At 56.1% G+C, this 16,874-nt stretch overlaps 1 protein-coding gene across 1 annotated transcript in view; it reads right to left on the reverse strand.

Moving 5' to 3' along the window:
* Positions 1–519: 519 nt before the first annotated feature.
* Positions 520–16,874, reverse strand: part of TGME49_224540 (hypothetical protein) — a gene marked incomplete at both ends in the record, with an annotated part of 21,401 nt that continues 5,046 nt past the window's right edge. The window contains 14 exons of the mRNA XM_018780051.1: positions 520–732; positions 1,275–1,435; positions 1,747–4,868; positions 5,167–5,218; positions 5,686–5,836; positions 6,067–6,275; positions 6,853–7,045; positions 7,173–7,240; positions 7,419–7,488; positions 7,971–8,219; positions 8,603–8,775; positions 9,361–9,577; positions 10,036–10,142; positions 10,548–16,838. Of these exons, the coding sequence (XP_018635945.1) occupies positions 520–732; positions 1,275–1,435; positions 1,747–4,868; positions 5,167–5,218; positions 5,686–5,836; positions 6,067–6,275; positions 6,853–7,045; positions 7,173–7,240; positions 7,419–7,488; positions 7,971–8,219; positions 8,603–8,775; positions 9,361–9,577; positions 10,036–10,142; positions 10,548–16,838 (11,276 nt within the window). The remainder of the gene's footprint in view (positions 733–1,274; positions 1,436–1,746; positions 4,869–5,166; positions 5,219–5,685; positions 5,837–6,066; positions 6,276–6,852; positions 7,046–7,172; positions 7,241–7,418; positions 7,489–7,970; positions 8,220–8,602; positions 8,776–9,360; positions 9,578–10,035; positions 10,143–10,547; positions 16,839–16,874) is intronic.

Genomic DNA, 16,874 nt, shown 5'->3' on the forward strand with positions numbered 1-16,874 from the left:
GAAAGATTCGTCTTTTGTTATATTTGTGAGGACGATCCTCGAGCAACTTCGCGGATGCAGCACTTGAACGTTTGCCCAAAAACATTACAATGAAGGTCTAAATATACGGATCCAGCAAGTCACACCAGACCGTGAATACAAATCACAAACGCCACTGTTACATCAACCCTTTTCGACGCTGGAGTTGGCCCACTTTCGCATCTCAGCGAAACCACGTGGTGGTGCGGCAAAAAGAAATACACATCCTAGGAATTCTACCCTTGACAAAATCAAGAATCATTTCTCACTCGAAATGGACAAGACAGTTCCTCTTTAGCCATCATGCTGTAAGTCCGTCAAGGTAACAGTCGCTTCGCTCCTCCGTGAGTAGGAAGGCATCCAGCGATTCTGCGAGTAGTGGCTGTTCGCTTTCAAGCTGCCTAAGGGGCCCTGAGTACAATCCGATTTTCCCATCTTGCATACGTTCCAATTTATCCCACCTTCCACTTTGTTAACGAACAGCGACACTGTCTCGCCTTGCTATTCTCGGGTCACATCACGGGAATTGGTCAGGAGTCTCGTACACGCCGACGATGACGTTCGTGAGGCCGGAATTCCAGACGTTCGACTGGGGGACACCTCAGGCGCAGCTTTTCTGGTCGACCTCCAGCCGCCACCACTAATGAGTTTAGGCCTAAATGTGCACTCCTTGTCTGCTTCTTCGAGTCGACGCATCACGTCGTCGTGCTGCTCCTACACGTAGGTAAATTAAGACACTGTAGCCGGTGTCTGCACACTTGCCAACGTAACCGTCTGAAAATACGTGGAGTATACTTAGCCTCACATCGATAGCGACTCTTTCAGGAACACCTCAAAAAACGGCAAGAACTTTGAGCCTGGATGTCAAGCCACCCACCGGCTTACTTTTCCTCCTTACAACTGCCAAGTTACGGCAATTTTGACTGTTCTAAGTACTCGAGCCGTACGGACAACTAGCTCCTTGTTAGCATGCAAACTCAACTGCAACATCAAACTCCTCATGCCCGTCACAGATGCCCAGAAAATGACGCTTTATGACTTACAGTCTCATTCATCTTAATGGGTGCACAGTTCTCTGAACATTCAGTCCAATATGACCTTAACATTGCTCGCGGGCGCAACGTCCCCGTGAAACAGCTTCTCTATGACTGTCCTTGCTCAAACGACGCAGATACAACCCCGATCCATACATTTCGAAAGGAAACGTTTTTCCAAATAGGTACGTTTTCCAGTGAAGTTGCTGAATATCCACTTACCTTGCGCCGACGCTCTCCATAGTTTTCAAAGGTGGTGATTTGGTCGTCAGGCTCCTGAATGCACAACCCGGTGTCTCGGTGCTTTGAGTGTGCTGTGATAGCCAGCACACCCGATTGGTTCGGCGGAATGAAATACACGTTTCCTGCACCTAAGGGTACACCTGCAGCCAACACGAAGACACCGAGAACTCGCGAATAGGAAAACGCATCGGTGATGCATCCACCAGCTGCAGCAGCTGATACAGCAGTAACGACTGCCACGAGGGATTCCGGCCAAGGGCTCCCTCGTCGCACGCTCGCACCAGCCAGACTCTAGAGGCACTCTGAAATTGAAGGACTTCGCTTTATCGGCCTACTTTACGAAGTCTCAGACACACGCTATTCATCTGATGACATAAAAAAACGGAAGGCGACTGAAGACAAGTGCCCTTAAATCGTCGCTCGATGGCAGGAGTAACTAGGCGGTTCTTACCCGAGACATCTATAGTGCTGAAAATGGTCTGCAGTTTCTCCGCAATGGTCTCTCCTGTTTGTGGAACGACTATCGGCCTTGGAGCACCGTCGTTGTCCGAGCGGAAAACATGCAATGGCCCTCGAGGGTCGGGGACACCTCCGTCCGGCTGCGTTAGGTCCACGAGGATGATGGTTGACAGATCCTGGGCAGCGTCGCCGTACTCCTTCGCAGGCGGTTTCCAAACCACTCTCCCGTTCCAAGTCCCCTCAAAATCAGACAAATTCAAACCTGGGGAGGTTACGCTTGGTCCTCCTTGGCCTGAGGAATCAAATGAAAGAAACCCTGGGATCAGCTGTAGCGGAACGTCCTCTCTCTGGCGATCGCGCGGGACCGGCGACCCTCCATAATCGCTCGAACGCATGAGAGACGTTTTGCCAAAACGCTGCCGGCGTTCGCCGTGCGGTGATCCCGGTGGCGGCGAGACATAGCCATGACGCCCTGAACTGTCAGATTGAGCCAAATGACCCACGTGGCCAACCTCCCTGCCTCGAATTTTCCCTCTCGTGATGTGTATCGTTCCTCTTGGCTGCGGGAAGTCCCCCATAGGACCCGCCGAGACAAGCAATTGACGATCTCGTTCATCCGTCGCTTTTGCAGTATCGACGAACGAATTAAAGAATGCAGAGGCTGTGAGTTCCACAGACGCCTTCCCAGCTTGTTTAACTCGTGAGGCACCTGAATTCTCTTGCGATTCCTTTGCCAACTTTTCCAAATGTTTCGGCCAGTACAACACACCCTTCCAGACACCTGAAAATGCCGCCTGCACCCACACGGCACGCATCCCCTTCGCGAGCATATCCGTGTCATCTTCGAAAGAAACCGTTTCTACCTCTTCGAGATCACCACTTTCATTTTGAAGGTCGGTAACGTCGGCAGCAGCGTCATCCACACCGGCGTCATATGCATGTTCAGGAATTGACTCAACATCCTCTGCTTGAGGAAACGTCTGTTCAGTGTGTGAGTCAGCTGAGAGTGGTTCTTCAACGGCCTGCTCAATTTCGATTTGTTGCACCACTGGTGATGGTGAATGAGAATATCGCACTACTGCATGCTCTTTCGCTGGTGGAACCTTCGCCCGAGGAATCTGTGAGAGGGGGGGTGTTGCCGCCTTCTTTGGAGTCACTGCCGCCACGGGACTTACTGGCAGTTCCTTGGCAGTTGTGGCATCCACAGTCATGTCATCAGTTTCCCCACTCGATAGAGCCTCTGGTGGTGGTGCCACGGCTTCCGCAGGAGTCGCTGACGACTCCATGGCTCTTGCGTCTTTTACAACCGTGCCATCAACTTCCCCAGTCGAAACGCCCTCCGGAGTTTGAGCATTCGGAGTTGCTGACAAGTCCTTGGCAGTTTTTTCTTCCGTCACAGTGCCACCAGATGCCTTACTCAGTGGGGCTTTCGGTTTTGGTGCCACTGCTTTCAAACGAGTCACTGACGACCCGTTGGCAGGTGTGGTTTCTACCGCCGCACCAGCAGGCTTCCCGCCCGGTGGGTTCTTTGTTTTCGGAACCACTGTCGTGGGAGCAATCATTGACGATTCCTGGGCTCGTCGGTTCTCTACCCCAGAGACATCAGGCGCCGGACTCAGAGGAGCTTGCGGACGATCCTGGGCTTCGGATGACTCCTGAGGCGACTTCGGCGTCGGCATCGCTGACACAGGTGCCGTGCGTGCAGCATCAGGAGATTTGCGGACAGGAGCTGGAGAGCCTTCGAATGCCTGTGTCGGGGTGCTAACAAAGTCCACCACGGTGTGGTTATCTCCAGATGCCACGGACGATTTGAGGCGACACTGCTGCCGAGTTAGCTTGAGGTTTTCCTCGTGAAGCCGCTCGTTTTCGAGTCGTAAGTTCTCTGTTGTCAGTCGCTGATTCTCAATCTGGAGAAGCTCGTTTTCATGGATGAGCCTTTCCCTCTCGTCAGCCAACCTCTGCCTTTCTTCCAGATCCACATTTTGAACAGACGCCCCCTGTGATGCCTTCAGGAGCCTGTCTGCAATGCCTTGCCTAGCCCTCGGGGACGCGAGGGCCTCCGTTACAGGTGATATGAGGGGCGGCTTCCCATTTTTGGTGGCTCCCTGCACCAAGGCACTCGAGGCGCCAAGTTGGACACCTTTTGGCTGAACCCGTTCGCTGGTGGCTTCGTACCTACGAGGAGGCACCTGCATCTGTTGAGCTACACCACTTGCTCGCGGAAAGTGCACTTTTGCAACCGCTGGCGGCTTTGGAGTAGCTGGGAGCTCTCCAAAGGCACCAGGATGAGGTGCGATCCTGTCCGTGAGGGTATGACTGTCCCCGGTGGGCGATGAATAGCCTGCTCTTTGGTTCCTGCCCATCACGACCGAAGAGCCGGTTGGCAGTTGCGGCAAGCCAGCATGAAAGGAGGGCACACTCACACTACTGGAACCTGCGGGTGTGGTTGCGAGCGCTTGGGAATTCAATTTGAGAGAAGTGTGGGAGGGAACCCTTACACTATTCTTCGTGGCCTCACCCTGCTGTCTCTCCACTCCCTGTTCCCAGTGTTTTTTACCAGAAGATCCAGGTTGCAAAACTCTTGCTTGCTGCAGTCGAGGAGACAGCGCTGGTGATGTACAGTCGTATTTTCGTTGAGCACCCGGAGTCGGCAACTCATACTCAGAAACGTGGTCATCTTCTAGATCGAGAATATCAGCATTCTGTTTCGCGGCTTCCTGCAGTGTGCCCCACTGAGACAACGGGATGAGTGAGGTCCGCAAGTCAGGCGACGGCTGCCTTAACCTGTACGTGGCAAGCTCCATCTGCTGAGTGCCACCGTGCTCTTGTTCGCTAACGATGTCCCTGATTTCAGAGTCCAGCTCCATAACCTCGACGAGCCACGCTTGACGCTTCGCGACGACTTCGGCCGCCTCTTCTTGCAGTCGATGAAGTCCCTCGTATTCTTGGCTTCGCACTGCGAGCAGAGAGCTGCCAAATAGGACGCCATCGATGTCGATGTACGCGGGCAAGAAATGCATCAGACGGTCGACGTCGTCTGCACAGTCTTGCGGGAACAGGTTCGGACAATACTTCGGAAGGTCTTTTATCACGATGAAAAGGGGGAACCCGTGTCTGGTAAAGAGGGGAGCACAGACAAAAGAAGCAAAAACTTTGATCTGAGCAGCACGTAACGTGTCAATTCACTTGCCCGTAGTCGGGATGTTTTGTGCCTTTGCAATTTTCTAGGCTGCGGGAGGCTCGCCCAGCAAACAGAGAAGTCCTAACAAAACTCGATGTGGTCGAATGACAGATGGGGTGATCAACCAATGATGCGCTGGGGTCTGGTCGAGCGAACGATTCAGCTGGTCGAGAGTTGTGGGTAGGCGAGATGACACCAATTATCAGTCCGAATGACTCAGATTCGACTTACTGTTCCCATTGTTGTACCGCATCGAGACTTTCGGAAAGCGACGACCAACCGTCTGAGCGAAAGACAAACACTCACAAAAATGCGAGTGTATGAAGATGGATAACATCACCTGCGGGCTTTCAGGATAAGATATTGTCGACGGCGAAAACAACCGCTGAGGCAGACAGTAGACCATCACCGCGATCCAACTAAAAAACGCCAGGTCTCCTGAAGGGCCTCCCTGACAATGACATTCTAAGAACCAGGCTTCCGATACAGATAGCGTGCTGACTTGTGCATGACTGGACAGCTGCGGGGGTCTGCCACCAATGTATATTATGCCGTGGGGAAGGAACATTGTGTGTCGGCACTACACCTCTCTTTGCATGTGTAGACCTTTCGTGGGAATCGGACGGTGCCCTTGTCCTGTGGCCCACGATTCGAGCTACTGCATGCTCGAGAAAGATTTAGGATATGATGGGAGCAAAGCCATTAAGAGGTTAGAGAGCGCGCCTGAGCACGCGCCAGGTGACGGCTTACCTCTTGTTCCACGATGCAGCACAATTGGTCGAGAATCAAGCAAAGGATTCCAAGCGTCTTGCAGCGAGGCATAGAGCAAATGACTCTCGCTCCCCTGAAGTCCCGAGTTGCGTGTAATACCCGACAACCGTAGGCGGCGGATCGGCTCCGACTGTAAATGCCATACGAACAATTCAGGAGTGTCAGGAGGGAGTGATCTCCCACATCACAAGACATGCTTTTCCCAGTGTCAAGGTGCTAAGTTTAGAGTGACGCGACTCGCACTCGACGTGACAAGATTGCTCATGACCAAGCTGTCGACAGGCGCACATGCATTCATTGCCTCGGCGGTATGCAGAAATGGAGGCGCCAACCTGGAACCCTGGACAGGCGACAACCTACCTGTTTGATAACAAAGTTGCAGACGTTCACGATAAGAGGATCCAAGGGCTGAGAAGAGAAGGCGGCTTCGGACACATCTAGCTTGATTCGGTCGCCGGGAAGCGAAACCTCGATATGGGAGTCAGAAACTCGCTCGAAGATCCACGAGAAAAAATTGAGGTTTTGACTACTGGCCGAACTTCCATGGTCATCGAACCATGTCAAAATATCTGCATGCAAATAAAACACAAGCACAGTACAGAGGATATAACGTGCAAGCACCTTAGTACACGTTTGGCTAATGAGGGAACTCAAAGACTCCACGACCATGCATCAACACAGATGCAATGGAAACGTCAACTTCATGGCAAGGTTAGCGACCACGAGCCCAGGCATTAATCTACGAAATGCCACCCCCTTGCGTTGGTTAACGGTTATAGAGAGAGGTCTCCTAAACGCACACGCCAGGATATTCGCCTGCCAGACACAATTGCCAGCAACGACGAAAAACCGTTGCAAGCTTCGAGTACGAATTCCACAGGAAGCACGGCTCTACATGTGTCCACGGGTTCGCATTTGCACTTTGAACGAGACAAGAAAAACGTCAGTAGAGTTATATTGCACTATCACCCAGAAAACTCCAGACTGCAAGGGACAATCCGGTGGTATTCCCGCTAAATGGAGGTACACTGTCCGGATGGTGGATTCTTGTGTCACGGCATCTACGTGTTAGCCAAACGGGAAACGGGCATTGCAAAGGCCTCAGGGACACGAATACGCTTATTCTACCACAGAGAGCGCCCTCACCTTCCTTCGATTTTGGTCCAGATGCGACGAAAGGCAGCAGACCAGAGTCTGGAAGCAGAACGGCCTCCGAAAAAACGCTTGCAGGTGTAAATTGTCCGAGCCCGTCCAAGTAGTCGGGAAGTGCAAATTTGCCGAGTGACAGCAGCTTTTGCAGGTAGAGGAGACGGCGGAAAGCGAAGCATAATCCTACTGCCTGAAAAGACCACGAGGAATGGAAACCCCACGGTGTGATTAAACATTGATTCACTGAATCATACGAGTGTGTGTAAGTGGGAGCTGTCGACACACAGGCACTATCTGCCTTAAAACAGGTGACGGACCTGAGCTGTGTAGCATCCAAGCTTGCCAACTGACACCGTGGGAAGAGCGTCCAGTTCCGTCGGGCCGGCTGCAAGCATAAAATAAAATCGAAACACAACGCAACAACAGGAATGGCGTAAGGACATTTAAATGCATATTCAGCGTTCAGATTCCAGATGAGACAGGCAATTAAGGACCCCAAATGACGAGCGCACTTCATAACAGAGGTGGGCACCAGCACCATGGGTATGCTGGCCGCATCTTACCGAGAACCGAGATGCTGAATGGGGTTCTGACATACGGATTGAAAGCCCGATTTCCCGTATGAGACATGTGCTGAAAAGAAATTGGGAAGAAAGAACAAGCAAACACTAACCATGATGTCTTCACTAAGAACCTTTGGCAACACACAGTTCGACAGAACATACGGAAACGCCTCTAGCAGCTGAACTGCACTAAACGTTTAGACCGAGAACATGCCTGGATTACGATGGCGTCGCTAAAGCACAATAGAACTTAGATTCGGTTAACAAAGCCCTCCAAGATCTAAACTAGTAGCCCAACTCGTTAAATGTACTACAAAAGCGTTTAGAGATTCCTGTTTCAGAGGATATGACTTCCAGTTCAATACAGCACATATGAAAACGCCCAAATACAGTGATATACGTTTCCTGGTTATTTTTGGAGTTGGAGAACGTCTCCCGGTAATGGGCGTCCCCTCAGTCCCCTGACGCTTTTATGCTGGAATACTGGGAGCGGCTGCTGTGAAGCAGCGGATCCCTTCCCTGCTCACAGCTGCGACACAAAGGCTTTCTCACCTGCAAAACGGCGTTGATCCGGGCAACGATAAACTGGAAGAGTTGTCGGTAAAGTGTCCTCGCGACGGCCGATCCCAGATTCGCTGCTCCCAAATGGGGGGACTCTAGCGCGGTGCGGAAGTGACCGCCGAGATCAGAAGCCGATATTCCAAGAAGATGTGCAGCCATAGTTATGGATTCATCTGAGGTGCATGAGTTTTCCCTTGCCAGGATACTAACAGCCAGAAAGGTCTTGATGATAGCAACGACCTAACAGCAACGCAAAGCAGGGGAGACGGCCCGTGGAAAATGGAAAAACGCGCATGGGACGAGATGTGTATGAGGTATTCTATACTGCCTCAGGCTGTCACCATTTCTTCAAGTGGCAAAGCGCACTTGGCTACTGATGGCAGCTTAGTGCGTAGCGAACGTAGAACGTCCCCCACAGAGTAAAGCTGGCTACGCGCTTTCCTGCAAAATCTAACCGGCTGCCCCTTCGTATAACGGCTTTCTCGGAGAGGCCAGCGAAATCAACCGACCACCAAAGCTGACAGGGAGATTACGTCGCCAAGAGCACAAGGTAATATTTTAGGCTTTAGGATTACCGAGCTCAGACCTGGCAGGATATCCACAGAGTAAAACAACGTCCATACCTGAGACTCGTCGAGCTGCAGGACCTGCACCAGGAGATCGGCACACTCTGTCGCGACGCGTTCCCTCTCTTCGTCGGTTAGGGAAAATGAGGCTACATCATGGCCCAGAAGAGGCCGGAGACAGCCACAAGGGAAATGGGGCCCTAAGAAGAACTCTTCTTTATCAAGAACACCTGGGAGAACACACACACAGAGGACCAGTTCTCTTGGTTCCTCAGAAGCAGAACTGACAAAAGAGAGTACCCAGGCAGCTAGCTCTATACACGCCATCTCTGTCGTTCAACGTGTGCCCTCATCTAGTGTCTAGGAGAGTCCAGTGGGCACACGTTCAGCATTTGGATCCATAGAACTGTAGATACGCGTGAGAAGGGAAGGCCACGGCAGCGACTCGGTGAAAAGCGATAGACTTGTTTTACAAATGTTCGTACACAAAAAACAAGGCGAATCTCCAAGCATGCTTCGTCACAGTGGAGTCTGGAGATGGCGGTATCGAATCAGAAGCTGCATGCTTCCATTCCTTACTCGATCCAAGTAACCAGTGGATGCCTTACAATTTGGACGTAATGTAGGATCATGATTATTATACGTAGTGCTATTCTACCTGCAGACATCTTATATGGTAGATTAGATACTACCTAGTGCCTTCCTGCCATATTGGTTCTGTGCTTTCACTAAACCAGCAGTGTTAACGATTGCACCTCCTTATGCCAAGTGCCTGTCTCAGCCGGTGATTCTATACTGACAGCCTGACGACTTACCGACAGTGAATCTGAGAAGAATGTCCTGACGCATGCCATTACTGGCATCACAAAGGCCAGGCAAATCAAGCAGCCAGGCGGAGACGGTTGCACTAGAAAAAGCCCCCTCCGGTGTGAAATAGATGTCCCACCTATGAAGGCCGGTGTGGGGTAGCTTTGCTTCTTCGGAAAAGGTACCGTCCTCCACAGGCCTCACAGACCCAAAGAGCTGGAGCAACTGTGAAGGGCAGAGAAAACACGAAACGCAACGCTGCGTATTCCCCACGGAATGGCGAAAAACTCCGAAACACTACGTAAGAAAAGAGAGGGAGATCCTGACTCTCAAACAAAGACGCTCCTCACGGTACCGGGCCTTACAGCAGGAGACGCGTCTACAAATCCACCCAGAAAACCGACTTTCTCTGGGATAAATGCCTCAGATCCGGCAAGAATTCCGCCTGAAAGATGGTCTTCCATCTGCCACCTATCTGCGTGACGATCTGACAGGCGGGCACGACTAAAGAAGCACTTGCGGGGCACAATCTGTGACAGCATGGCTACTTGACTCTTCTTCGACCGGACCGGAGATTATACCCGACTGAAAACCCGAGATTAGGCGAACTTCATTTTGGCAAAAACGCACAACACACATTTGGCCATAAGGCGTTCGATTTCCTTCACTCATTTCCGGCTTACGTGGTGAGCGTCGTGCATGTATCGTGCAGTGAGGCTGTCGAGGCCGAGAGAGAGATTGCCGAGAGAGACAAGATCTACGACCAGCCTAGGAACGGCCACGTCCCATGCTACGGCACAAAAAACACAGAAAAAACACAAAAACAAACATGTTCTGTTGGACGCATTATTGTAAAGTAGTTTCGATAAGAAGCACTGCATTGACGGCGAGTTGCCACAGAGGATTTTCTGGGGGAGCTTCTCTGCCAGGGGTCCCGGAGGCATCTGCACACTGAGGATTCTCTTCCTGCCTGAGATGAGCGGAAGTGCCAAAAGAGCTCCATGGAACTTTCAGCTAACTCAGGCCTATGAGGCGCTCCCCTAGCTAGTGTCATATGCATAACATATTCCTAAGACTGCCTCAATAACCCATTCTGATCTAGTTCTCATTCCCTTATGCCTGTCTCCTAGTCTGACGCACCCTCCGCGGTGCTGTCCAGTGGGAAACAGAGATGATAACATCCACGTTTTCGCACCTTTCACATCCGTCCCGATGAGGAGAATCAGCTGCGGTCTCCGGTAGACAAGCATTTCGTTCCACGCTGTGACAGCAGCTCCAAAGAGCACCTTTGGTAGCTTTGTAACGCTGGTGCTATTGTTCCCAGCGGTGTTGACCTCAGAGTCTCCCCACGGGTAGACACCGTCAGGCGCGTCGTAGATGCCGAAGGCTCCCTCGACTTCTGCTGCAATCTGAAGCTGCGCCTCCACATCTTCAATCTGCCTTTGCGAGTCGGGCAAAAAAAGATGGGCCATCGAGTAGACAGGCCCGGAGCACGCCATCACTGCTCGGGGCCCGAGGTCGAAGACACAGGTACCAGTTGAAACCGCGTCGAGGTCAACTTTAGGAAAAAGCGAATTGCTAAATGCGTCCGAGAGAGACGCAGGACATCCCTGGACGTAAACACTGTCAAGCGCGACGTGATCGATCTCCTTCACTCCCTCTCGCATCGGCTGTGCGCCACCGCCTTTGCCGAGACGTAGGACCGGTGCAGGACCACCTAGTGCTTGACTTTTCATTTGGTGCTTGCCAGCACGGGGAGTACTCCGCAGAGAACCAGGTAGCACTCGGGACAACGTTCGTTCGTGAGGACCTGGCAATGGCACCAAAGCAGTTCCATTCGTCTTGATAACCTTTCCTAGCATTGTAGGCTTCGCCTCAACAGATGGGCTATCCTCGCCAGCACCATTCGGGCCGCTGGATCCAGATTCAGGCGTTGGGGGCACCCCAGAAAGCCTTCCGGAATGCGAATAGGCACCTTGGGAAGTTGTGCGAAACGGCCTAGCAGAGTCAGAGAAAACACGATGGAATGGTGAAAGGCGAGATGTTCCGCCTCCTGGACTCGGCGGCCCAGACGGCTCCTGTGGAGCCTTCTCTGCCTGTAGCAACAGCGTTGCCTGCTCTCGGAAATTCGCGACGATCTTGCGGGACGAGTTTCCAACAGGAGGTAGTGCAGTGCGTTTCGCCACAGGGATCGACATCGCCAGCAGCTCTAAATAAGATGAACACGAGGGAGAAAGCGATCCACTTTCAGCCGGCGGTCCACGTGGTGGGTTCTGTTCAATTCGGAGGTCGGCGTTCTTTTGAAGTGCAGTTCTTACACCTGGGGAACTCAAAGACGTCCGCGCAGTGGCACTTCCTGTCGCCGACTCGGGGACTGACAGCCTTCCTGACGTCAAGAGTTCGACGGAGTTTGCCCATCCGGAGGCTTCCTGATCGGTGGCTCCAGCGAACGGCGAAGCCTGCGCTTCCCTGCTAGCAATGCTTCGTGATACAGAAGTGGCAGACGGCACAGCTAGTTGGTCGCTTTCCTGGCGTGTACGCGTGGAACCGGTAGGGACACGCGCTGCCATGAACGCCCCTGGCTTTAGGACTTCCGCCAGGTTTCCCGACATGAAACCCGGAGAAGTCGCAGGCTTCACACTCTGCTGCCACAGTTGAGGTGTCTGAGGCTGCGTCCCGGACTGGGAGGTGAAAGGTCTGGAAACACACCCGACGGGGGCCGTAGCAACCTCAAAAGGTTTCCGATCATCTGTGGGTTCCGTCTGCTTAACGGCAGCGGGCCGTGGAATTAAGGACGCTGTAACCACCGGCGCGCTAGGCAGCTTGGCACCAGGCGGACCTGCAACTGCCACACGTACGCCGCACACGCCCAGTCCATCCGTCAGTGGCTGTCCCTCTGCCTTCGGTGCCCCAGAGTCTCCACCGTTTGCTCTCGGTATCGACGTCTCGTCTACTGGAGTCAGTCCCAGCTTCGCCTTGGCCATTGCCAGCTCCTCAACAGACACTCGCCTCTTTGGAGAAACAAGAACTGGCAGGTTCCCCACCAGCACATTGGATTTTGGTGCATTCTTACGCAGCGGCTCCGCGGTAGGCGTCGTCGCTCCGCCTTCCGAGGGTTCTCGCGCCTTAGCTTCCTCGTTCTGCGATACGTCGTTATCCTGTCGCTCCTCCATGGGCTTCTCTAGAGTCACAACCCTAACAGGTAATGTGGGGACTGACACACCTCCAGGAGCCTGCACGAGGAGCTCCGTTGCCACCTTACACAGGTCACGACTGACCGCCTTCGCCAAGGTCGCCGACGGAGCCGCCACCTCCGAAATCTCTGTTCCAAACATTCCAATGTCGCCCGTCTTCACGGGCGCCACTGCCTTTTTCGCTACTACTGGATGCGACAGACCCTTCGGAGCCAGCAGCATCGCCTTGACAGGAGGCAGTGCCACCTTCGAACCGACTGACTTCGCGTGCACCTCACGTACCTCTGCCGCAGCATCTGGCTTTCCTGCCTCGCGGTCTGGCGGTCCCTCCTCCGTGTCTTCAGCGGCCTTCCCGGACTCACCAGCTTCCACCAGTCCAACTGACTTTTTAGCCAATAGTGGATGCGACAGACCCTTCGGCGCAACCAGCCTCGCCTTCGCAAAAGGCCGAGCTAGCTTCGGACCTGCATCCTTCGCCTCCGTCTCGCCCCCCTCTTCCAGGACCCGTCCTTCCTCTGGCTGCCCGTCTCCCGGTTCCCCCTTCACGTCTGCCGCGGGCATCCCAGCCCCACCAGCGTTCACCGGTGCAGTTGTCTTTTTCGCCACCACTGGATGCGACAGACACTTCGGAGCTGGCAGCGTCGTCTTCGCAAAAGGCCGCGCTACCTTCGGACCTGCATCCTTCGCCTCCGTCTCGCCCCCCTCTTCCAGGACCCGTCCTTCCTCTGGCTGCCCGTCTCCCGGTTCCCCCTTCACGTCTGCCGCGGGCATCCCAGCCCCACCAGCGTTCACCGGTGCAGTTGTCTTTTTCGCCACCACTGGATGCGACAGACACTTCGGAGCTGGCAGCGTCGTCTTCGCAAAAGGCCGCGCTACCTTCGGACCTGCATCCTTCGCCTCCGTCTCGCCCCCCTCTTCCAGGACCCGTCCTTCCTCTGGCTGCCCGTCTCCCGGTTCCCCCTTCACGTCTGCCGCGGGCTTCCCAGCCTCACCAGCTTTCAGCGGTGTAATTGCCTTTTTCGCCACCACTGGATGCGACAGACACCTCGGAGCCTGCAGAGTCGCCTTTGAAGCAGCCATTGCCAGCTTCGGACAGAGTGTCTTCGCGTCCGCCTCACCCGCTTTCGCAGTCGCTGAATCGGGCTCCGGTTCCTCGACCGCCCTCGGTCCCTCCGACGTGTCTGCCGCCGCCTTCCCAGCCTCACCTGCCTTGACGGGCGGAAGGCCCTTCTTCTTCGGCAAAGCCTGTCCTGGCAACGCCTTCATTGCTGGCACCATCGCCTTCGCCGCAGGCATCGCCAGCTTCGGACCGAGTGTCTTCGCGTCCGCCTCACCCGCTTTCGCAGCCGCTGAATCGGGCTGCGGTTCCTCGCCTGCCCTCGGTCCCTCCGACGTGTCTGCCGCTGCCTTCCCAGCCTCACCTGCCTTGACGGGCGGAAGGCCCTTCTTCTTCGGCAAAGCCTGTCCTGGCAACGCCTTCATTGCTGGCACCATCGCCTTCGCCGCAGGCATCGCCAGCTTCGGACCGAGCGTCTTCGCGTCCGCCTCACCCGCTTTCGCAGTCGCTGAATCGGGCTCCGGTTCCTCGACCGCCCTCGGTCCCTCCGACGTGTCTGCCGCCGCCTTCCCAGCCTCACCTGCCTTGACGGGCGGAAGGCCCTTCTTCTTCGGCAAAGCCTGTCCTGGCAACGCCTTCATTGCTGGCACCATCGCCTTCGCCGCAGGCATCGCCAGCTTCGGACCGAGTGTCTTCGCGTCCGCCTCACCCGCTTTCGCAGCCGCTGAATCGGGCTGCGGTTCCTCGACCGCCCTCGGTCCCGCCGACGTGTCTGCCGCTGCCTTCCCAGCCTCACCTGCCTTGACGGGCGGAAGGCCCTTCTTCTTCGGCAAAGCCTGTCCTGGCAACGCCTTCATTGCTGGCACCATCGCCTTCGCCGCAGGCATCGCCAGCTTCGGACCGAGTGTCTTCGCGTCCGCCTCACCCGCTTTCGCAGCCGCTGAATCGGGCTCCGGTTCCTCGACCGCCCTCGGTCCCTCCGACGTGTCTGCCGCCGCCTTCCCAGCCTCACCTGCCTTGACGGGCGGAAGGCCCTTCTTCTTCGGCAAAGCCTGTCCTGGCAACGCCTTCATTGCTGGCACCATCGCCTTCGCCGCAGGCATCGCCAGCTTCGGACCGAGTGTCTTCGCGTCCGCCTCACCCGCTTTCGCAGCCGCTGAATGGGGCTCCGGTTCCTCGACCGCCCTCGGTCCCGCCGACGTGTCTGCCGCTGCCTTCCCAGCCTCACCTGCCTTGACGGGCGGAAGGCCCTTCTTCTTCGGCAAAGCCTGTCCTGGCAACGCCTTCATTGCTGGCACCATCGCCTTCGCCGCAGGCATCGCCAGCTTCGGACCGAGTGCCTTCGCGTCCGCCTCACCCGCTTTCGCAGCCGCTGAATGGGGCTCCGGTTCCTCGACCGCCCTCGGTCCCGCCGACGTGTCTGCCGCCGCCTTCCCAGCCTCACCTGCCTTGACGGGCGGAAGGCCCTTCTTCTTCGGCAAAGCCTGTCCTGGCAACGCCTTCATTGCTGGCACCATCGCCTTCGCCGCAGGCATCGCCAGCTTCGGACCGAGTGCCTTCGCGTCCGCCTCACCCGCTTTCGCAGCTGCTGAATCGGGCTCCGGTTCCTCGCCTGCCCTCGGTCCCTCCGACGTGTCTGCCGCCGCCTTCCCCGCCTCACCTGCCTTGGCGGGCGGAAGGCCCTTCTTTTTCGGCAAAGCCTGTCCTGGCAACGCCTTCATTGCTGGCACCATCGTGTTCGCTAGCGCCTTCTTCAGAGTCGGCTCTCCTGCCTTTCCCTCCGCCTCTTCCGACAGAACCTCCTTCTTCTCCTCCCTCTCCTCGTCCTTCGCCGCGTCCTTCTTCTCGCCCTGCTCCTCCCCTCCCTTTGACGGCGCCCCCTCCTTCGCACCTTCAGCCACGCCCTCTCCAGCCCCCTCTGCCTTCACTCCAGGCGCTCCCTTCTTGCCGCCAGGCGGACCTGGCAGCATCTTCGGAGGCGGCGCCTTCTTCTTCGCTGCCGCCTTCTCCAGCGCCGGCTCTCCTGCCTTTCCCTCCGCCTCTTCCGACAGAGCCTCCTTCTTCTCCTCCCTCTCCTCGTCCTTCGCCGCGTCCTTCTTCTCGCCCTGCTCCTCCCCTCCCTTTGACGGCGCCCCCTCCTTCGCACCTTCAGCCACGCCCTCTCCAGCCCCCTCTGCCTTCACTCCAGGCGCTCCCTTCTTGCCGCCAGGCGGACCTGGCAGCATCTTCGGAGGCGGCGCCTTCTTCTTCGCTGCCGCCTTCTCCAGCGCCGGCTCTCCTGCCTTTCCCTCCGCCTCTTCCGACAGAGCCTCCTTCTTCTCCTCCCTCTCCTCGTCCTTCGCCGCGTCCTTCTTCTCGCCCTGCTCCTCCCCTCCCTTTGACGGCGCCCCCTCCTTCGCACCTTCAGCCACGCCCTCTCCAGCCCCCTCTGCCTTCACTCCAGGCGCTCCCTTCTTGCCGCCAGGCGGACCTGGCAGCATCTTCGGAGGCGGCGCCTTCTTCTTCGCTGCCGCCTTCTCCAGCGCCGGCTCTCCTGCCTTTCCCTCCGCCTCTTCCGACAGAGCCTCCTTCTTCTCCTCCCTCTCCTCGTCCTTCGCCGCGTCCTTCTTCTCGCCCTGCTCCTCCCCTCCCTTTGACGGCGCCCCCTCCTTCGCACCTTCAGCCACGCCCTCTCCAGCCCCCTCTGCCTTCACTCCAGGCGCTCCCTTCTTGCCGCCAGGCGGACCTGGCAGCATCTTCGGAGGCGGCGCCTTCTTCTTCGCTGCCGCCTTCTCCAGCGCCGGCTCTCCTGCCTTTCCCTCCGCCTCTTCCGACAGAGCCTCCTTCTTCTCCTCCCTCTCCTCGTCCTTCGCCGCGTCCTTCTTCTCGCCCTGCTCCTCCCCTCCCTTTGACGGCGCCCCCTCCTTCGCACCTTCAGCCACGCCCTCTCCAGCCCCCTCTGCCTTCACTCCAGGCGCTCCCTTCTTGCCGCCAGGCGGACCTGGCAGCATCTTCGGAGGCGGCGCCTTCTTCTTCGCTGCCGCCTTCTCCAGCGCCGGCTCTCCTGCCTTTCCCTCCGCCTCTTCCGACAGAGCCTCCTTCTTCTCCTCCCTCTCCTCGTCCTTCGCCGCGTCCTTCTTCTCGCCCTGCTCCTCCCCTCCCTTTGACGGCGCCCCCTCCTTCGCACCTTCAGCCACGCCCTCTCCAGCCCCCTCTGCCTTCACTCCAGGCGCTCCCTTCTTGCCGCCAGGCGGACCTGGCAGCATCTTCGGAGGCGGCGCCTTCTTCTTCG

This window comes from Toxoplasma gondii, chromosome X, assembly GCF_000006565.2.
Source record: "Toxoplasma gondii ME49 chromosome X, whole genome shotgun sequence".
NCBI lineage: Eukaryota > Apicomplexa > Conoidasida > Eucoccidiorida > Sarcocystidae > Toxoplasma > Toxoplasma gondii.